The following is a 23,115-nucleotide window of genomic DNA, read 5'->3' on the forward strand; positions in this document are numbered from 1 at the left end:
CAGACCCTCACACTAAAGTGACCGAGTCTAATATGAAATGACAGAAATCAGGTTATCATAATTTCAAACCTTATTAAAAGACGTCAAATGTGTTTAACCATCACAGTTTTCAGGATATAAAATTAATAAAGACGAATAGCTGCTCTGCTGATTGACTTTCATTCATTCCAAAGCAATAAAACAGTAAGAAAACATAGCTAAGCTATGGGAATGGTTAACAACAGCTGCCATTGGTGCTGTGCCCTCACAGGGTACCCATGAAAACTGTAAAATCCACTGTGGTGACCCCTGAGAAATGGGGAATAAGCCGAAAGAAGAAGACTTTTGGTCCATCCCGTGTTCCTAAAGTTCTCTGTACTGAGATCAGCAGAGAATAATTTGCTAGCTTGCGAAATACAATCGAGCTCTTGTTTACTTTAAAGATTCCTACCCAAATGCATAATGTTTTGGTTTTGACACTATCGCTGCCTGATCTGACTCAATTGTAGATGTGAGTCACGCAAGCGCACGGTTGACTCAGAGCGGGAAGAGATGGAAAGCAGCGCTGGTCGAGCGAGCTAGAATGAGGGCAGGGAGTGGCGATAGCAAGAAAAAACGTTTTTAAAAGGTTTTTAACCACTGCAACCACAAGAGGTTCTTCATCATACAATCATAACTGTGCACCAAAAAAAAAAAAAAAAAAAATTAGAATGATAGGTCCAGTGATTTCAGAGATTATTAGCGGCGTGCGCACGACCAAACACATAATCCCCTCCATACTGCCTGGCAGAGATTTAAGAGAAAAAAAACCCAATAAGTTAATGAGACCGTCCATCAAGGGTAGGCCTATACAAGAGACTTAAAGATGAACTGCAGAGTTTTTAGCCATTAGTAGCGCTACTGAGCAAAGAGGGTCCCCAGACCATAACAAAAACATTAGCTTCCTCTCCAAGCCACTGCATTCAAATTCAAGATGTAAACACTGGAGCCTTGTAATGTAAACACTGTAGGCCTTAGTGATGTTAAAAATTAAGATTTTCTGAACATCTTAGAAGGTAGTAGCTTTTGTGAACATAGTCACAACACACAACATACAACATACAAAATAAATTCATGTTTGTTTACATGGAAAACTCTGCAGTTCAGCTTTTAAGTGTGGGAACAAGTCAGCCATCCAGCTAAATTTTAATACTTTGCTCTAGCACTCCCTTACATTGAAATAAAGACAAAATGGTACAGAAACATTTATTCAAACTCAGCCTACTCACCATTGGTTCAGCATAGTCAGTTGGCATGGCGATGTATTTCTCCTCAGCAAATGGGAGGGACTGGTTGACCATGGCTCCATTTGACTGGCGGTTGTGGCTGGTTAGCCAAATGTCATATATTTGTTGCATGTCCCTCACTGCAGGAATGGGTTTAAAATGTATGCTGTCGTGAGATTGTTAAATGTTGTGTAATTACAGTTTAATTACATAAAATGCAAAGAACCCAAATATGTTACAGTAGGTCCCATTCCATCCATCCATTATCCAAACCGCTTATCCTGCTCTCAGGGTTGCGGGGATGCTGGAACCTATCCCAGCAGTCATTGGGCAGCAGGCGGGGAGACACCCTTGACAGGCCGCCAGGCCATCACAGGGCCGTCACACACATACAGACATTTACACCTAGGGACAATTTAGTATGGCCTACATGTCTTTGGACTGTGGGAGGAAACCGGAGCACCTGGAGGAAACCCACGCAGACACGGGAAGAACTTGCAAACTCCACACACAGCACGCCCAGGACGACCCCCAAGGTTAGACTACCCCAGGGCTTGAACCCAGGACCTTCTTGCTGTGAGGCGACCGAGCTAACCACTGTGCCACCGTGCTGCCTACAGTATAAGTCCCATGAAATGAAAAATGTATTTTCATTCTGATTTCCTCTTTTTTCGGCACTTAATATACATCAATTCGACGATATGTTCTAGAAACTCAGACAAAACATTTTCTTTCATTTTATGTTTATAAAAGCGATGTTTTTCTCTTCCTGACACATGCAATAAATCCTTAGTTAACATCGTTGTGCACTTTGTGGGTGCTCACAAAAAGATTCAATGAATTGGGAGGGAGATGGAGAGAAGACAAATGATCTACTACCACCAAACTGAAACCAGCCAACAACATATTTATGTCCATATTATTCCAAAAAATTGCGGTCATTACTGGCTGTTAGTCAAATCCAACCCCCCCCCCCCCACAAAAATCTCATTCGGATTTAATTCGGACACATGTCAGATCGCGTAAGTTTGCAACTCTCTAAATTATGTTTCAAGGGACCTTTAACATACCTGAAATCCATTCACATGCTCAACTCTTGGCCACATGACACACACGATCAATGGCCGACTGAACTTGAACGTGTTGATGCAGACACTTTCTGATTTGTTTTTGTATTTTTGTGTTTTGGTTGCACTGAAATTTGAGACAGTCAGCTTTCATGTTTTGATTGGTCACTTATAAAACATGTTTCAAATCAGCATGGAATTCCAGCAGAAAAAGAAAAACATTGATTGTGTAACATGTATGGCATTATAACTTCTTTTTTTGGAATTGTCCTCCTTTTTCCCCCTAATTGTATCCGGCCAATTACCCCACTCTTCCGAGCTGTCCTGGTCGCTGCTCCACCCCCTCTGCCGATCCAGGAAGGGCCGTAGACTACCACATGCCTCCCCCGATACATGTGGAGTCGCCAGCCGCTTCTTTTCACCTGACAGTGAGTTTGCCAGGGTGATGTAGCGCATGGGAGGATCACGCTATTCCCCCCAGCGCCCCCCAAACAGGCACCCCGACCAACCAGAGGAGGCGCTAGTGCAGCGACCAGGACACACATCCGGCTTCCCACCCGCAGACATGGCCAATTGTGTCTGTAGGAACACCTGACCAAGCCGGAGGTAACATGGGGATTCGAACCAGCGATCCCCGTGTTGGCAGACAATGTAATAGACTGCTACGCTACCCGGACGCCTGTTAAAGTGCTGAGGTACTGCAGGCTAAAGGGCTGCAGGACTGTATGGTGGGAAGTAGATATGGAAGGCATATGATGGACACTGAACCATTTGACAGCTAGCTGTTGTTTAAGACACTCTTTGAAACCCCATGTGGCGATTTACCCTGTACAACATCAGGAAAATTAGACCCTACCTGTCTGAGCATGCAGCACAACTCCTGGTACAGGCTCTTGTTATATCACGCATTGACTACCGCAACACCTTACTGGCAGGTCTCCCTGCATGCACTTTCAAACCACTGCAAATGATCCAGAACGCGGCAGCACATTTGGTCTTCAACCAACCCAAAACAGCACATCTCACTCCGCTGTTCATATCCCTCCACTGGCTCCCAGTTGCTGCCTGCATCAAACTCAAAACCTTTAAGCTCGCTTACAAAACAGCAACTAAAATGGCTCCCACCTACCTGAACTCCCTCATTCAGGTTCAGGTCTACACTCAATCCCACTCACTACGCTCTGCCAATGAAAGGCACCGGGCACTTCCGCGACAACGGGGCCCTAAGTCATGAGCCAGAGTCTTCTCTTCTGTAGTTCCCCGGTGGTGGAACGAGTTACCGAACTCCATTCGATCCGCTGAGTCCCTCTCCATCTTTAAGAAGAAGCTGAAGACCCCGCTCGTTCTTGAACACCTCCACACCTGATGGTATCAATATATATTTTAAAAAAAAAATCGCTTCTATGCACCCTATGCATTGCCTTTGTGCACTGCCTGTTGACACCTATGTCCTATCAGACCTGAACCTAGTTTTTTGACACTTACTTGCATTGTCGCCTCCTGACTAGATTCTCGCTTGTGTTGCATTCACTCTCGGATGTACTGTTGCCTTGGATAAAAGCATCTGCTTGGGGTGCCCAGGTAGCGTAGCGATCTATTACGTTGCCTACAAACACGGAGATCACCGGATCGAATCCCTGTGTTATCTCCGGCTTTGTCGGGCATCCCTACAGACTCAATTTGCAGTGTCTGAGGGTGGGAAGCCAGATGTGGGTATATGTCCTGGTCGCTGCACTAGCACCTCCTCTTGTCGGTCGGGGCGCCTGTTTGGGGAGGAGGGAGAACTCGGGGGAATAGCGTGATCCTCCCACGTCCCCCTGGTGAAACTCCTCACTGACAGGTGAAAAGAAGCGGCTGCCGACTCCACATGTATCGGAGGAGGCATGTGGTAGTCTGCAGCTCTCCCCGGATCGGCAGAGGGGGTGGAGCAGCGACCGGGACGACTTGGAAGAGTGGAATAATTGGCCGATACAATTAGGGAGAAAAAGGGAGGGGGAAAAAAGTCTCTGCTAAATGAAACTGTAACATTGTAAACCACTTCCTGCAATGAGATGGCAAGCTGTAAAGTGACTAAACTCACTACTGCTTCACTGGGGTGTGGGTGGGAGAGGGTGAGCAAGTTGTTTGTATCTGTGCATTTGCAATGTATGTGTGTTATGTAATGCTGTTTTTGTTTTATCATTTTGTATTTGCCTATAGGACCCCCTTGAAAATGAGACGCTACATCTCAAGGGGCAATCCTTCAATAAATTCAATTCAACTTCACGAGTAGAGCAGTTTGGTCAGAGACTACTCTCAATACCCCACGTCAACCGCAATAAAATTTAGTTTGAGAAATTGGTCAATTTACACAGAGGAAGTAATCTGATTTACTCCCAAGTGTCCTATTGACCTACTGAGTTTGCGTATTTCAGGGTGGCTTGATTCAACAGCCCCCGTCTTAACTCACAGTCATTATTCTTCATGTATGTCCACAGCTCCCTCTCCTCTTGGCTGTGAGCAAATGTGCACTTTCCAGTGTAGGTACATTTCTTCTTCTCTAAAATGTGAGCACATATCTGGAAGAGAAGCCAGAACACGGAATACAACATAGTGAATTCAACACATTTCTTTCCTGTTGGCACAACATGGTAATTCAACCTCATAATGTACCATTTCCTTGTAACAAACCTGATTTAAAGTTTGAAAATAAACATTTCAAAAGCTAAATTCCTAATGCACAAGTGCAATCCAACAATTATGTTTTGGAATTTTGGATTCAAATTTATCAAATACAAGTTTTAAAATATGACTTTTGTAAAGGTACATAGAGTAATTTGATACAACCCCCCCCCACCCCAATTATATCCATCCAATTACCCCAGTCTTCCGATCCGTCCTGGTCGCTGCTCCACCCCCTCTGCCGATCTGGGGAGGGCTGCAGACTACCACGTGCCTCTTCCGATACATGTGGAGTTGCCAGCCACTTCTTTTCACCTGACAGGGAGGAGTTTCACCAGGGGCACGCAGCGCATGGGAGGATCACGCTATTCCTCCCCAGTTCCCCCTCCCCCCTGAACAGGCTCCCTGACCAACCAGAAGGAGGCGCTAGTGCAGCTACCAGCTTCCCACCCGCAGACATGGCCAATTGTGTCTGTAGGGACGCCCGACCAAGCCGGAAGTTAACAGGGGGATTCGAATCGGCAATCCCCGTGTTGGTAGGCAACGGAATAGACCGCTACGCCACACGGATGCCCATTTGATAGAAATTCTGCTAGTGTGCCGGCAGGGTATTCCATTATCTGGAATAACTTCATAAAAGTTCACTGAAGATTTTGTTTGTTTCATTATCTAAAACTACTCAGTACAGCTTTGTTTTGTTGGCCTAATGTTCGGCTTCTGCTCTTAAGGTTTTAAGAACCTGCAATAAACTGTGGCGCGCACCCAGGCTTTGCTTTTTATGCAACTTGAAACCTAACTGCTTAAAGCCACGATCTTGAAGATTTACATGTTAACAAATGCACTTTTTGATACTTTACTATTACTGGCGTATTTAAAATAGTGGCTAATCCATGAATATCTTAACCATGAATGCCTTTCTTAATGCTCATTTGAATGGGTACTGCCTGGTAGGACTGGACAGAGTACAGGGTAAACAGTGTTTCACAACTTCACCAAAGCAGCCTAATACGGAAGAATAAGGCTGGTAGCGGATGTAGATGAGAGGCCATGCAAACCAAGTTTACAGAAGACAGGTACCAACAGATAATAAAACATCAGTAGCTTGAACTCAGGTTCAAACATGTTTCCTTGTTCGGCGGTTGGGAAGGGACCCAGACAGCAAAATGAAACTGGGCCAGATCCGGGCCGGATGTATCACAGCAACTGGCACGGATCCGCAAAACGGATCCGCCCCAGTGTCTTTTTGCACAACGGGCCAATATTTTAGGAGGCCACACTCTGGCCAGAGGCGCAGGGCGGTCTATGAGCGGATGCAATTGATCTGCCAGAATCGGTGCAGAGGTTGGGGGCGGTCTATGGGCGGATGTGATTCCTATGCGGATCTGCCAGACTGTGGGCAGATCCGGCCCAGTGTCAGGTGCTATGAGGGGAAGGACAGAAGCATTGGCAACTCATTTTGAATGGCTCTCTGGTATTTGTAGTGACTGGACAGCTATGAAGTTACCTGTCCATCATAGCTATAAGTCAAACACAAATGTCAAACTAAAGACTGTTGTGTTAAAAAATCGTGATAAAGTTTATATACTCAAACAAACTCGAACTGCTTTGGGGGATGAACATTGGCAAGACAAAAATGATCTTGTGTTGAAAAAAATTAAATTCAGATGAAGATGAGGTGAAATGAGATGAAAATTTCAATCTAACAGCAATGTTGTGTCCCTGTAATATATGTATACTGTCTGTAGTACACGTACACTTAAGGAAGAAAAAAAAAGAAAAAAAAAGAGGTGAAACAAAACAGATCACTGATTAGTTCATCCATATTTTGAAAGGAGGTAAAACAGCAACCAGCTCTGATGCACAGCTGGTAAATGTCTTCTCCCAACCAGATCGTCTGGCTGAAATAACCCGTTGGAAAAAACAAAAAAAATCAAACAATGAATGGAGGGACACGTACGTCATATTGAGCGGGGTAGTTCTTGCTATATGGAGGTGGTCGGACCTGAACCCACTTATTCCTTTCTAGGGACTTCACCAACAGCACCCGGCGCTCTTTGGTCCACCTGAAAAGGATGACAGAAATGAAAAGACAGACTCAGAGAAGAGAAGATACAAATGCTACACTTTTTGGGGCCCCCCTTTTTCTCCTCAATTGTATCCGGTCAATTACCCCACTCTTCCAAGTCGTCCCGGTCGCGGCTCCACCCCCTCTGCCGATCCGGGGAGGGCTGCAGACTACCACATGTCTCCTCCGATACATGTGGAGTTGCCAGCCGCTTCTTTTCACCTGACAGTGAGGAGTTTCACCAGGGGTACGTAGTGCATGGGAGGATCACGTTATTCCCCCCGAGTTCTCCCTTCGTCCTGAACAGGCACCCTGACTGACCAGAGGAGGCGCTAGTGCAGCAACCAGGACACATACCCACATCCGGCTTCCCACCCACAGACCCGGCCAGTTGTGTCTGTAGGGACGCCTGACCAAGCCGGAGGTAACATGGGGATTGAAACTGGCGATCCCCATGTTGGTAGGCAACAGAATAGACCGCTACACTATCTGGACACCCCTAAAAACGCTACACTTTTAATGGAAATTCACTAAGCTTTCTCCGCTAAGCAACAACTCCTCCTTTAAATACCATGCAATTGGGGTTACTGCTCCTATTAAGTTGTTTGTGGTTGTCATATACCGCCCACCAGGGTGTCAACTGGGGAACTTTGTAGTCGAACTAGACATGTTACTTTCAGACATTCCTCACGATGATACACCACTGACTGTCATGGGAGACCTGAATATCCATACTGACAAAACCCAAGCAGCTGACTTCCCGTCATTTCTGTCCTCATTTGACCTAAAACAGGTCTCCACCCATCCCACACTCAAAGCGGGCAATACTCTGGATCTGATTTTGACTCGGAACTGCTCATCAGCAAATCTGACTGTCACCCCCACTATATCTGTCTGACCATTTCTTTATTCAATTCATGATCACCTTACCGGAACATCCTCAAGTTCCTCCGCAATTGGTCTCCTTCCGCCGCAACAGCCGGTCCCTCACACCGACTCAACTTTCCAGTGAGGTCTTGGCTGCCATACCTCCTCATAATGACTTCTTCCCACTCCCTGTCAATGAGGCTACAGACACACTCTGTTCCTCAGTAGCCTCCTCCCAACCATCTCTGCCCTCTAACATCCAAACCTGCTTGTGCCCCCCAAGTCCACGGCTCACTGAAGTCATCAGAGAGCAAGGGGCGGAATTGACAGTGGCAGAGAGAAAATGGTGTAAACCCATAGAGCTCACTGACCTCAGCGACTATCAGAGCCTCCTAGTATCATTCTCCTCCAGTTTAAAAACTGCTAAGACCACTTACTATAAGAACAAGATCTGTGGTGCCAGATGCTTGGAAAATGTTCTCTGCTTTTAACTCACTCTCAATCTGCCTCCTCCTATGCCCTACACTCTGCTCACCACAGACATGTTTGTCTCGTTTTTTACTGACAAGGTCTCTGCCATCAGTAACCAGTTTTCTGAGCTTGACCATCTCAGTCTGCAGCTGCCAGCCAACAGGACCGCACTCTCCTCATTCTCCCCTCTGGCCGAGGAGGAAGTCTCCAAACTTCTGCTGGACTCACACCCCACTACCTGTCCACTGGACCCGATACCATCCAAACTTCTACAGTCTGTTTTCCCCACACTTAACTCCGCACTCACAAACATCATCAACTCCTCACTTACAACGGGTGTGTTCCTCACCACATCTAAGTAAGCTCGGGTCACGCTGCTGCTCAAAAAACCTACACTCAACTCAGCCCAGGTTGTTCACGTGGCCTCAATTGCTCGGTCGTGTCGATTTGCCCTATACAACATCAGGAAAATCAGACCCTGTCTGAGCATGCAGCACAACTCCTGGTACAGGCTCTCCTAACATCACACATTGACTACTGCAATTCCTTACTGGCAGGCTAGCAGAGTCCCTCTCAGTCTTTAAGAAAATAATTTATGGTTGAACGTGCACACATTATGATAACTGGTAACATTAGGGTTCCTGCTCGATTTTCCATTTGTTTTCTCCTCCTTGATTTCTTGCCTCCATTTGCAAATTGTGGTTGGCATTTCAAAAGAAGGTTGTTAATATGGTCGTTAACCAGGATAAATCACCCCATAGATGAAGGCCAATCTTTAAAACAGCAATAATTTATCCATCCATCCATTATCTGAACCGCTTATCCTGCTCTCAGGGATGCTGGAGCCTATTCCAGCAGTCATTGGGCGGCAGGCGGGGAGACACCCTGGACAGGCCGCCAGGCCATCACAGGGCCGACGCCCACACACACACACACACACACACACACACACACACACACACACACACACATATTCATACCTAGGGGCAATTTAGTACAGCCAATTCACCTGACTTACATGTCTTTGGACTTTGGGAGGAAACCGGAGCCCCCGCAGGAACCCACGCAGACAACATGCAAACTCCACACAGAGGATGACCCTGGACGACCCCCAAGGTTGGGCTACCCCAGGGCTCAAACCCAGGACCTTCTTGCTTAGAGGGGACCATGCTAACCACTGTGCCACCGTGCCGCCAGCAATATCCCTAATTTTTGAAAATCACATTGGGGTTCAAATCTACAAAATATGTGTAGCCACCTACTGGAACAAAACAAGATTTGTACATACATTTAAAGGAAAAGTAAACCCACGGTAAAAAAACAAAGATAGAATTTTATAAAAATTAACAAGTCATGTTAATGACTGAAAATAATGCGTTCATCCAACTAAGAAATTTAAATTTAAATTTAAACTTTTTTTAAAAAAAATTTTGGATTCCCCCCCCCTTTTCTCCCCAGTGGTCAGTTGTACCCATCCAATTACCCCACTCTGTCCCTGTCTCTGCCGATCTGGGGAGGGCTGCAGACTACCACATGCCTCCTCCGATGCATGTGGAGTCGCCAGCCGCTTCTTTTCACCTGACAGTGAGGAGTTTCGCCAGGGGGATGCAGCACGTGGGAGGATCACGCTATTCCCCCCAGTTCCCCCTCCCACTTGAAAAGGCGCCCTGAATGACCAGAGGAGGCGCTAGTGCAGCGACAAGGACACATACCCACATCCGGCTTCCCACCCGCAGACACAGCCAATTGTGTCTGTAGGGACGCCCGAACAAGCCAGAGGTAACATGGGGATCCGAACCGGCGATCCCCATGTTGGTAGGCAAAGGAATAGACTGCTATGCTACCCGGACGCCCCAAATTCAAACTTTCTCTAATTCTTACTTGCTGCCTTCAGTGTCACTGTCCGCAATCTTGTCTGTAGATGTTGATTTCATCTTAAGCATTTTGTCTCTTCTCTATTTTGAGCGGCTGTCGATGATTTTAATTGAGAACACTTTCTATATCATTTGGTCGGACTCTTTCTACATCCTGACAGCTATCAATTCAGCAGATGAACTGAGGAAAAAAACCTGGTCTCTGTGGTTGCCCCGGGGTGCCATAAATGAGGACAGATTTCTCCATGGCCACTCCTTATCAGCCAATCAGGAGAGTTCTTTTTCAAGCTGGCTTTCTCTATTGGTCGCTGCTTGCTGTCGATCAGTTCGCACATTCACAAGCCCTTTAGGCAAAAGTGAGAGGGTGGACTCTTTCACGGTGTTTTCAAAATATAGCTAGCTCCTGCTAACCCCTGCCTGTGATTGTGAACCCCCACATTAGTATCGAGACCAGAGGAGTTTTCTCAGCACGGCGCCTAAGGGACGCCACGCAGCAGACAACACAGCGCCTCCTTGCAGCAGTAGAAGTGTTTCAAAATCGCTCACAACCAACCCAACATGTATTTATTTCACAGTTACTATTCCTTTAAAAGATATTTTCATCCTAAATCAAGAAGCCAGCAAATAAAAGTTGCATCATTATTGGGTGGGGCTCTTACTCACAGGTGTCTGCCCTTGGCTGTACAGTACTTCAGGGATTTGTCAGGCTCACTGGTCAGGCCATCCCGCCAGCACTGAGCACAGACAAACCTCACCTGCAGGTTCAGACTCCTGCTGCTGACGCCTCCTCCTCTTGGTTTGAAACCACCAGATCCACCAAAGGTAGACGTCTTCGCAAAAGCAAAAAAGGATAATAAAGAATGGAGAATAATCAGTTATTATTTGCTGTTTATTTAAATTCAGTTTTTTTTGTGGGGGGAATAGAAGCTCAAGTTGTAACTCACGCATGCTTGTGGAGTTAGATCTTCAAAAAGAAAATATGCCTATTGCATGGCAATTATATGATAATGATTACAGTATGTCACATACTCTCAGTCCTTGTATCAAAAGGTGTGTCAGTTTGTGAAACTGAAGAAACCTGTTAATAGAAACACTGACAAAGCTAGATTCAGGATGACAGTGTTACCACAAATGGGACCGTGCTGAATTTACACACTATTAAAGAGGACAAGTTAACGGATAAAGTACTTCTTTTAAAGCAAGGAACAGAATATTAAGCAGACAGACGTTAAAAAAAAAACAGCCAGGAAGCAGACAGACATGTGAAAGAGATATATGAGAATGAACACAACTCCAAGTGTGTCAGAAGAATAAACACTACACAAGGACAAGAAAAACATGTCACTTCTTCAATTTTTTTTTCTCTTACTTTGTTGACTTTCTGTTTGTTTGGGTTCTGTTCCTGCTTCTTGCAATACTTCATCGATTCCTTCACAATCTGTTCAGGAGCGATACCTGTAAACACACACACACACACACACACACACACACACACACACTCACAAGTTTATAGTCTACTGACACCTACTGGTTTCTTTTTTGAACTACACAATTAATACAGAGCAATTCATCTATTGATCAAAGACAATTCAACAACGTGTTGGTCAACATTAACAACTATAATTAACAAAAACTATGCAATAATAATTAACAACTATAATTAACAGCCAGGGGCCAAACAAACAACATTCATCTGTGATGTCAACAAAATCTCAATCTCCTCCCAAACATTTGTGTAACTTTGTTTGAGTTGGGTTTTTTTGGGGGGGGGGGGGCCGATGCTCTCCTTCCTGCCTTATCTTCTGCATCAGGTCCAACACCCCTCACCTTTTAAACAGCTCTTTGATTTGATGATTTAGACCTCGCTTCATGCATCTACAGAACTAACTTAATATCTTATTGTGAGCGGTTTAGACCATCAGTGGGTCTGAACCCAATAAGTAAGTTTGCTTGTACATACATAAATGAACGCTGGTGCAAAAACACAATAGTAAGAGCGAGACTAGGCACCGAGGATATTGAACTGCTTTCTGTTTCTATGCGTCCATTCTACCTGCCCTGGGAGCTCCCGCAGATTTTTGTGACTGTGGTACGTGTTCACCCGAGGGCAAACGAGAGCATAGCTTCAGAACTGATCACGCACACGGTGCAGAAACTACAGTCCCTCTCGCCTGATGCTACCAACTTAACTCTGGGAGACTTCAACCACTGCTCACTGGACAAATGTCTTCTGAGCTTTCACAAATACGTGTCTTGCCCGACCAGGAACGACAAGATACTGGACCAGTGTTACGGTTCTATCAAAGGAGCCTACCGAGCCTTCTCACTCCCCCGCTGAGTACAGCTGACCACATTTGTGTGGATCTTATAACAACATACCGCACATGTCTACAGAGGGGGAAGAGCTCGCCAGGAAGGTGAAACTCTGGTCAGAGGAGGCATCGCTGACGTTGCAAGGCTGTCTGGACTGCACAGCGTGGGATGAGTTCATCGACTCATCACAGGATATTAATGAACTCACAGAAGTTGTCAGCTCATGGGTATCATACTGTGAGGACATTGTCATCCCTGAGAAAGTGGTCAAGATTTATCCTAATAGTAAACCCCAGGTGACCAAAAACCTTCAAGTGCTATTTAACCAGAAGAAACATGCATTCAAGCAAGGTAACCTTTCCGAGTTGACTGTTCTACAAAAGGAAATTAAATGGGAAATTAAGAGGGCTAAATTGGGATACAAACAAAAGGTTGAGTACAAACTGAGCAACAAGAATTTAGGCTCAGCCTGGGACAGTGTCAGGACAATTGTTGGTTTAAATGACAAAGCAAAGAAAAAGGTGGCTTTAGATGGCTTTTCATCAGATCTGGCTATAGCACAGGAGTTTAATAAGTTTTACTCAAGATTTGATGTGCTTGATTTCAGTAATGAAACTGCTGTTTTAAAACAACCTACTGAACTCTGGTCAACCTGTCTCTTTCTTTTCTGTACAGTGTTGTGAATACTTTTAGACACTTTAAAGTTTGAACAAGCCCTGGCCCTGATAACATCGGTAGCCATCTGCTGTCCCACTGTGCTGTTCAAATAGGCCCTATTTTCAGTTATATTTTCAATATGTCACTCTTGATGCAAAAGGTCCCCAATCTATGGAAACAACCTACAGTGTTCCCATTGCAGAAAAGAGCCATCCTCAGTCTTTGAATGACTATAGGCCTGTAGCTTTAAGCTCCTTTGTTATGAAGTCATTTGAAAAACTGATTAAAAAGGAACTTCTGGGCAGGGCGGAGCATCTTCTCGACCCATTACAGGTTGCATATTGAACCAACAGGGAGGTTCAGGATGCAACCATAACTGCTTAACCTCATTCACAGTCACTTAGAGGGTAGTAAGAACCATGCCAGACTGCTGTTCATAGACTTCTCATCAGCCTTCAGCCTCACCTGCTTGTGCAGAAGCTTGTGGAACATTTTGGGTTGGACACCAACATTATTGGATGGATTTTGGACTTCCTCACCAACAGATCTCAGAGAGTGAGAATGAACGGACACTTTTCTGGCTTGACTTCCACGTCAACCGGCTCCCCTCAGGGCTATGTCCTCCCTCCTCTCCTATATATCATGTACACTAATGACTGCCGCAGTGAGTTCAAAAATCATCACATTGTGAAATTTGCAGATGACATGGTGATAGTGAGCCTGCTGAAGGAGAATGAAATCTCCCATGGTCCTGTCATAGACTACTTCTCCAAATGGTGTCAGGGAGCCTTTTTGGAATTAAATGTGACTAAGATTAAAGACATGTGTATTGACTTTAGACACAACTCCTCTAACCCAGTCACCACTAAGATTAATGGTCATGAGGTTGAAATTGTTGAGTCATACAAGTACTTGGGCACTATGATTGATAACAAGCTGAACTTTGATTGTAATACCAATTTGCTACGCAAAAAAAAGCCAGCAGCGCCTTTTTTGTCTGAGGAAGCTGGCTAAGTTCTGTGTCGACAGGTCCCTGCCGACTTTGTTCTACAGATCTTTTATTGAGTCGGTTATTACTTTTCTTTTATCGGTTGATATGCCTCTCTCAACCTTAAACAGAAAAATGCACCAACGCAGATGATCAAGGTCTGCAGTAGTATCACAGGCACCCAACAGAAAAGTCTCTCTGATTTATACAACAGACGGAAAGCAGAATCCATCCTGTCTGACAGCACCCACCCCCTGCACCTAGTCTCAGACCTTGCCTTCTGGTTCCCGCTTCAAATACCCAGTAGTAAAAAAAAAAAGAAGATACAAACACTCCTTCATTCCCTCAGCCATTTCACTGCTAAACTCCAACAGTACGAGGTAATACCAGCTCCACCTTGATAAACAGTTTACTGCTGCATTGGTTTTTGTTGGCTTTGTTCTCCTAAACTACATGTTGTATTTATTTGCCTTATGTGTTCTGTGGAGTGTTTGTGTATTTGAATGTTGCCGCTGCTACACAACAAATGCCCCTCTGGGGACAAATAAAAACCTACTTGACTTGACTTGACAATAAAGTCATCCTTTTAAGACGTGTTATTTTGAAAAGATTATGTACCTTTCCGGTTTCCATTTCCATCGATGGAGCTTAACATCACGATGTCATTACAGATTAGCAAAATGGCTCCTTACATTTGCTTCTGGCTATAGACATGATTTTTTATAATTTCAGACAAATTTAGTAATTATAAAGCCATTCTTTCAGATGAATTCAAACTGAAATGGTATTTCCTTTACATCATACATGATTTTCTTATCATGTGTGTATGACTTAATTTCCAGTTGCATTCATCTGAAAACCACAAAGTCAGCATTCATCAAAAATAGTCTTGTGCTTTAAAGCTTATGACTCGAGTTTTGCCATCTTCGCCATACAATCTTCACTTTTTCCCCCACTTTACTTGGTGTTTAGCGATTTAATTTGTGCAAATAAAATCTAAAATCTGGCTCTCATCAATTATGATTTACAGTGTGAAACAGTGTCCGACAGACTTACCCGTGTCTCGCTGCAGCTTCCAGGTTTTGTACTCGATGATGGAGTGGGCAAAGTGGCAGCTGTCCTCTCTTTGGCAGCCGTAGCGGATGGCATGCCGGCACAAACTCAGGTAGCAGTTGATGTCCAGCGGGCGGATCTTGCTGTAGTTCACAGTGTTGGTCTTCACCATATACACCATGCACCTGAGGGACGCGGAGGGAGCATCCGCAAGGGGGTGTATGAGAGACGGGAGCGAGATGGCGTAGGAGTGAAAACACTGAGGGTGGAGGAAGGCTCATTTTATTTTACGCTCATTTTGAACTTTACTCACTTATTGGCTTCAAACATGTGGCGAGTGTACGGGTTGGAGCACATGGTGGGGTTTTCTTGGGATTGCTTACTGATGATCCTTGGTTTATTGTCATAGCACAACTGGGAAGTGAAAGATTATGGGAAGGGGGGGCAGAAAAAAAGAGATGAGAGGTAGATGTCGTGGCAGTTATTTTCGATAAGAAGAAAGCCACTTTATTTTGTCATTGTACAGGTTACAATGAAATGTGTTCTCTGCATTTAACCCATCCTATTGAATAGGAGCAGCGGGCAGCTGCAGCGTCCGGGGACCAACTCCAGTTCTTCTTTCCATTGCCTTGCTCAGGGGTACAGACAGGAGTATTAACCCTAACATGCATGTCTTTTAGATGGTGGGAGGAAACCGGAGCACCTGCAGGAAACCCACGCAGACATGGGGAGAACATGCAAACTCCACACAGAAAGGACCTGGGACGGCCTGGGGTTCAAACCCAGGACCTTCTTGCTGTGAGGCAACAGCGTTAACCACTGGGCCACCATGCTGCCCAAAATAAATGAGCAGCAAGACAAAAATCTCTTAAAAGTATTGACACACTTTAATAATGCTTGCAAGCATGGCACACATGAAATCAACCTCACAAGTGTGCACCCTCTCTTAAGAGCGCCCCTTTATACCGTGCTCTAGCAGGACTGCTGAGCCATGATCATGCTTATTGTAAGCAGGTGTGCTCCCCGCGAGGGGCGACTATAGGGCGGTTGTTAGTTCCTCCTCTGCTTATCAACCAACAGTCAATAATGGAGAAGACAACAATAAGCCTCTCGGTTCACGTGGAGAAGACACTTGATGACAATTTGCTACCTATGCACATTTACAGCATCTATCTAAGCAATACAAACTAAAGTTAAATATAGTATGGGTCCTACATGGTTAAGGAAACTAGTATTCTTGGTCGATGTGATTGCTCCTAAATTTTTCTCTTGAATTGTCTGTGCATCATAACAGGCTTTTTGTCCTTGACCTTGTATTGCATACTGGATATTGTGCTCATTCATTTGCAGCGTGTGACAGCTGTATTTGTCTGTTTATATTGTTTGTGTTTATTGTTGTAACACTGTTTATGCTGCTCTCTTGGCTGGGTTACTCTTAAAAAATAGATTTTTATCTCAATGAGACTTTTACCTGGTTAAATATATATATTAAGATAGATGTAGGAAAAAACTTGAATGCATTTCAGTACAAGCTTGTTTCGTGCGTCAGGCACTCAGCTGCCAATCACATTGGCATGAATGGGTGACGCACAAAAGAAACTTGTACTGAAATGCATCAAAGTCTTTTTCCTACATCTATCTTAATATTCCGCTCCTCATTTGTTGAGCAATTTTATCAACACCATTGATGGTTTCCAGAAAGAAAGAAAAAAATGCACTCTCTCTCTCTCTCTCTCTCTATATATATACACTACCGTTCAAAAGTTTGGGGTCACATTGAAATGTCCATATTTTTGAAGGAAAAGCACTGTACTTTTCAATGAAGATAACTTTAAACTAGTCTTAACTTTAAAGAAATACACTCTATACATTGCTAATGTGGTAAATGACTATTCTAGCTGCAAATGTCTGGTTTTTGGTGCAATATCTACATAGGTGTATAGAGGCCCATTTCAAGCAACTATCACTCCAGTGTTCTAATGGTACAATGTGTTTGCTCATTGGCTCAGAAGGCTAATTGATGATTAGAAAACCCTTGTGCAATCATGTTCACACATCTGAAAACAGTTTAGCTCGTTACAGAAGCTACAAAACTGACCTTCCTTTGAGCAGATTGAGTTTCTGGAGCATCACATTTGTGGGGTCAATTAAACGCTCAAAATGGCCAGAAAAAGAGAACTTTCATCTGAAACTCGACAGTCTATTCTTGTTCTTAGAAATGAAGGCTATTCCATGCGAGAAATTGCTAAGAAATTGAAGATTTCCTACACCGGTGTGTACTACTCCCTTCAGAGGACAGCACAAACGGGCTCTAACCAGAGTAGAAAAAGAAGTGGGAGGCCGCGTTGCACAACTGAGCAAGAAGATAAGTACATTAGAGTCTCTAGTTTGAGAAACAGACGCCTCACAGGTCCCCAACTGGCATCTTCATTAAATAGTACCCGCAAAACACCAGTGTCAACATCTACAGTGAAGAGGCGGCTGCGGGATTCTGGGCTTCAGGGCAGAGTGGCAAAGAAAAAGCCATATCTGAGACTGACCAATAAAAGAAAAAGATTAAGATGGGCAAAAGAACACAGACATTGGACAGAGGAAGACTGGAAAAAAGTGTTGTGGACGGATGAATCCAAGTTTGAGGTGTTTGGATCACAAAGAAGAACGTTTGTGAGACGCAGAACAAATGAAAAGATGCTGGAAGAATGCCTGACGCCATCTGTTAAGCATGGTGGAGGTAATGTGATGGTCTGGGGTTGCTTTGGTGCTGGTAAGGTGGGAGATTTGTACAGGGTAAAAGGGATTCTGAATAAGGAAGGCTATCACTCCATATTGCAACGCCATGCCATACCCAGTGGACAGCGCTTGATTGGAGCCAATTTCATCCTACAACAGGACAATGACCCTAAACACACCCCCAAATTGTGCAAGAACTATTTAGAGCAGAAGCAGGCAGCTGGTATTCTATCGGTAATGGAGTGGCCAGCGCAGTCACCAGATCTGAACCCCATTGAGCTGTTGTGGGAGCAGCTTGACCGTATGGTACGCAAGAAGTGCCCATCCAACCAATCCAACTTGTGGGAGCTGCTTCTGGAAGCGTGGGGTGCAATTTCTCCAGATTACCTCAACAAATTAACAGCTAGAATGCCAAAGGTCTGCAATGCTGTAATTGCTGCAAATGGAGGATTCTTTGACGAAAGCAAAGTTTGATGTAAAAAAAATCTTATTTCAAATACAAATCATTATTTCTAACCTTGTCAATGTCTTGACTCTATTTTCTATTCATTTCACAACATATGGTGGTGAATAAGTGTGACTTTTCATGGAAAACACAAAATTGTTTGGGTGACCCCAAACTTTTGAACGGTAGTGTATATATATACTATACATATATATATATGATTATATGGTAGTTTAAGACACTGGTTGTATAATCATTAAATTGCCTTCACAGTAGACAATGTGTAAAAATGGGGATGGAAAGAGAGAAAATGTATACTACATACTGTTGTGAGATGGAGATTAACATATTCTCATTTATACATATACATACACTACATGGACACCCGAACATCACACCCATATGTGCTTGTTGAACATCTCATTCCAAAACCATTGGCATTAATATGGAGTTGCTCCCCCCTCCCCCTTTGCGGCCATAACAGCCTCCACTCTTTTGGGAAGGCTTGCTAGTAGATCAGATGTGGCTGAAACAGCCAAATCCACTCATCAAAAAGGGTGTCCACATGCTTTTGGCTATGTAGTGTATGAAGACATATACCCACACACAAATATTATACATGTGTCTTATTTCTGGGAACATGCTGTGTGTTGTGTGTGTTGTGTATGTACCTGTGTATGCATATGTACTAACCTGACAGAGGAACATGAATATACTGTTGTGTTCTTGCAGAAGGCGTGCCACACTGAGCCCAGGATCTAGTCCGACAGAATCTGACTCAAACAGGAAGCTTCTATCCAGTGTTCCTTTCCTTTCTTCTGTCCAAACATCTATTTCAAGCTGGTTGAAGGCGAACGTGCATTGCTCCCCATACTTACACAGGTATAAATCACCTGAATTCAGCAGCTCTGGACGAATGGAAGGACATGAAAAAAAAAAAAGAAAAAAAAAACCAACAACCTCAAACTTTGTCTATTGAATGTTAACAAACATGTTAACAAACGGAGCACTGATGCACAGAATCAGTAGCATACTGTTTAACAGTGTCTGTCAAAAGACCTGCCCTAATACTACCAACTCTCATTCAAGTTAGCATCAACCTGAATTCTATGAGTTATGTGTGACATCATCTGGACCAATGAGAATCTCAGCTTTGTTTCTGATCAGTCAATGGTGATGAGTCACGTTACCTGCACATGTACGTGTGTTCCCAAAATGGAGAAATTCACATCAAGAACACCTGATGCCCGTATGTTCAGACTGCCTAGGAACCATTATTAATCCCATGAATAGTGAAATTAAAAAGTGAATGTGATTCACAGGGCTTGATCCAGGTAGCTCAAATTTAACAGATGATGCTAAAAACCTTACCCCTGCAAAGGACAAACGGCCCATAGAAGGAGCTCCTGACAGGAATTGGTCGCACCCTTGTCCACTCCAAACTATATTCTGTCTTTCTCCTGCACAGCAGTACATCCTTCTTGCAGTTATGGACAAGACCTGGCTTGTGAACAAAACTATTAATCCCTTTCCCTGGAGAAGAGATTAAAGGAGAAAAATGAAGTTAGAATTAGAAAAATAGATGTTTTTCATTTCACTTTTAAAAGAAAGAACATTTCAAAGGTATTCCATGCTAGATTTTCATCTCAATACATTTTCATCTGTATTTGACCTAATGGGTTTGTTATAATGGCCTGTTTTCACCTCCGTTTTGGAAAATCAGACCGTAAACTATCTCTTCCCTTAAAGCATGTGGAGCCACAACCCCCTGTGTCCGTGGTCAAGTTCACTGAGCAGGTTGTAGGAATGGTGGAAGAGAAGCTGGAAAAACTCCAGTGTGCTCCATACAAAGCAAATGCTTAAACAAAACATACCCTCACGGGAGTAACAGGCAGAACACGCCTGCATGAATTCATGGGTGGCAGACAGGGGGTTGGCCAGCGCACTTGGTCCTTTGCAGCTTTTCATCTGGGTGGACATGACAGGGATCAGACTTAGGTTTAGGTTGACAAAAATAACAGAAAGCACCGATAATGTAAGCCTGATAATAAGCCTTACTTTGGGGCCACACTTGGCTGACTGTGTAACAGGGATGGTGGCACTGTGAGGGGGGTTGAAACCTGAAAGGCAAAGAGGAAAACAAAATACATTAAGCAACAAAAGGCCTGTATTGTCTTGCTCTCCCTGTTGCTCCTCCTGAGGTTTCTTCCTATTTTTTCTCCCTGTTAAAGGTTTTTTTTAGAGAGTTGTTCCTTATTCGATGCGAGGGTCTGAGGACAGGATGTTGTGTTGCTGTAAAGCCCCTTGAAGCAGATTTGTAATTTTTGATATTGGGCCATACAAATAAAATTGACCTCGACTATTCAGTCATTTCTTTACAAAAAGATAATGGGCCCGGGGCATCCAGGTGGCATAGCGGTCTATTCCGTTGCCTAGCAACACGGGGCTCGGCGGTTCGAATCACCGTGTTACCTCCGGCTTGGTCGGGTGTCTCTACAGACACAATTAGCTGTGTCTGCGGGTGGGAAGCCAGGTGTGGGTATGTGTCCTGGTCAGTGCACTAGTGCCTCTTCTGGTCGGTTGGGGTGCCTGTTCAGGGGGGAAGGGGGAACTGGGGGGAATAGCTTGATCCTCCCACACGTTATGTCCCCCTGGCAAAACTCCTCACTGTCAGGTGAAAAGAAGCGGCTGGCGACTCCACTTGTATTGGAGGAGGCATGTGGTAGTCTGCAGCCCTCCCCGGATCGGCAGAGGGGGTGGAGCAGCGACTGGGACGGCTCGGAAGAGTGGGGTAATTGGCCGGATACAATTGGGGAGAAAAAAGGGGGGGAAATTAAGGGGGGGGGATAAGATAATGGGCTCAAAATCTGACAACTAGTATTTAACCCGCAGATGGGGTTGCCCCCTCAACCCCATCTGAGGGTTACACCAATAGGGGTGGGGGGGGGGACCTATTCAGCGCAAAATACTTGTGATGATTTTAATATTGCAGCATTTGCCCCTGAATCTAAGCACTGTAGCACAATGAGCAGATGCTGTAAAGAAATTTGATGTAATCATTTCTACATCTCTGAATATCTGAATGCAAGTCGTTTAAATGTTTACTCGGGGAAGCACACTTGTATGTTGAGCTTTTGAAACACAAGGCTTAAAATGAGTGCATTTTGTCGTTACTAGCCAAAAAATACCCTGATGTCCATATTCCTCTAGAAATGCATGGTCATAACTGGCTGTTAGTCAAATCAAACTCCCTCCATTCACAAAAATGCTACCCAACAGTTTAATTTCATTCAAAAATACATCAAGCCATAGAAAACTGCAGTGCTCCTGTGAGGGCAAGTCATATTTGACGTTTGCTTACTTTTAATCTTTCACCATGCATGACCTATACCATGTTTAACTTTATTTTACATTGCTTAGATAGATGCTAAAAGTCCATGTGTAACAGAACAAAGTAGTCTTATAAGGCGTCTTTCTCCAGGCGCACAAATAAAGGCCCATCGTTAACTGTTGGCCCCGCGACCCTGAGACCATGAGACCCTGAGAGCAGCATGTGTGGTTCAGATACTGAATGGATGGCTTAGCTGATAGCAGAGGAATGTGTGGGCGGCTCACTGGAGTGTAACAAGGTCTGGAGGAATGGTCCTGGAGAATTACGACCTGGAAGGTAAGGACGAGGGGGGACCTGACCTATGAACTCTCTGAGCAAGCTCTGATATGTATTAGGATGACAGTCCAACAATAAAGATCAGCTACTTCTTCTGACTAGGATGAGGGAGAAACTCTGAGTACATGCCATTGTGACTGTGACAATAAGCATGTTTGGGCTCTGAGATGACGGCGTGCATTCAAGCATCTGGGCTTGAGTGCGTCTGTTCATTGAACATACATTCAAATCGTGTGACAATACTGTAAGAGATTTTTGTCTCGCACCTCATTTAATGTCGGAGTGGAATTAAATAATTGCCACAACAGCTCCTTATGCCATTTCACGAAACCTGTAGAAAAATATTAATATCGAATAGCAATATTTATAATATTGTGATATTTGGAAAAAAAAAATCACAATTCATTTCAACACAATTAATTGAAAGCTCACTGCCATCGGACCAGCAGAACTGGTCCTAAAATATCAAATCAGGAGGTACCTGGTGATCCCAGCCTGGCAAACCAACATCCTTTAACTCAGACTTATGACAACTCTCTTAAGTATTGATTCCTGTGCCATATTCCACAACATATTATATTATGACCTTATATAACCATATTATAACCATAACCATATTATTAACCATTATTATTAACCAAGGGTGAGGGATAACTACCAGTAACCAGCCAAATGATAGTTTGTTTTGGTTTGCAGATCTATTGGCCACTCTGGTGGGTGACCGGCCGTTAAAGTCTGCTCCGACAAACATACGTAGTCAGTTTAACAGTATAGGCAGCCTGGGGCGTCTCAAAATCCATAAGCTACGTACTATAGGTGTACATAAAAGTTAGCCTGCTCCCCTGCCGATGACTTCGAGTACATCCACAATAACATGCATACGTTTGAAAGGGCTTTTTTTTCTTTTTGCCCTCTCGGTTTTGGCCTTGTTTTTAAACAATGCCAGCATTTTCAACCAGTGAGAAACGGAGCTCTTTGAGAAAAGCTCTCCTAAGCAGATAAATTTGAAAACG

The 23,115-nt window shown here is 44.1% G+C and overlaps 1 protein-coding gene across 1 annotated transcript in view; it reads right to left on the minus strand.

Annotated features, from left to right (window-relative positions):
- The window catches only part of LOC130119267 (zinc finger CCCH domain-containing protein 7B-like), a 51,274-nt gene that overhangs the window by 10,539 nt on the left and 17,620 nt on the right, over positions 1-23,115 (minus strand). The window contains exons 11-21 of the mRNA XM_056287719.1: positions 20,494-20,555; positions 20,310-20,403; positions 19,807-19,968; positions 19,129-19,343; positions 15,574-15,674; positions 15,264-15,445; positions 11,619-11,704; positions 10,913-11,079; positions 6,930-7,035; positions 4,761-4,869; positions 1,248-1,384 (exon numbers count right to left, since the gene is read on the minus strand). Coding sequence (XP_056143694.1) covers positions 1,248-1,384; positions 4,761-4,869; positions 6,930-7,035; positions 10,913-11,079; positions 11,619-11,704; positions 15,264-15,445; positions 15,574-15,674; positions 19,129-19,343; positions 19,807-19,968; positions 20,310-20,403; positions 20,494-20,555 — 1,421 coding nt within the window. The remainder of the gene's footprint in view (positions 1-1,247; positions 1,385-4,760; positions 4,870-6,929; positions 7,036-10,912; positions 11,080-11,618; positions 11,705-15,263; positions 15,446-15,573; positions 15,675-19,128; positions 19,344-19,806; positions 19,969-20,309; positions 20,404-20,493; positions 20,556-23,115) is intronic.

The sequence above is a fragment of the Lampris incognitus genome, chromosome 10 (assembly GCF_029633865.1).
Source record: "Lampris incognitus isolate fLamInc1 chromosome 10, fLamInc1.hap2, whole genome shotgun sequence".
Taxonomy (NCBI): domain Eukaryota; kingdom Metazoa; phylum Chordata; class Actinopteri; order Lampriformes; family Lampridae; genus Lampris; species Lampris incognitus.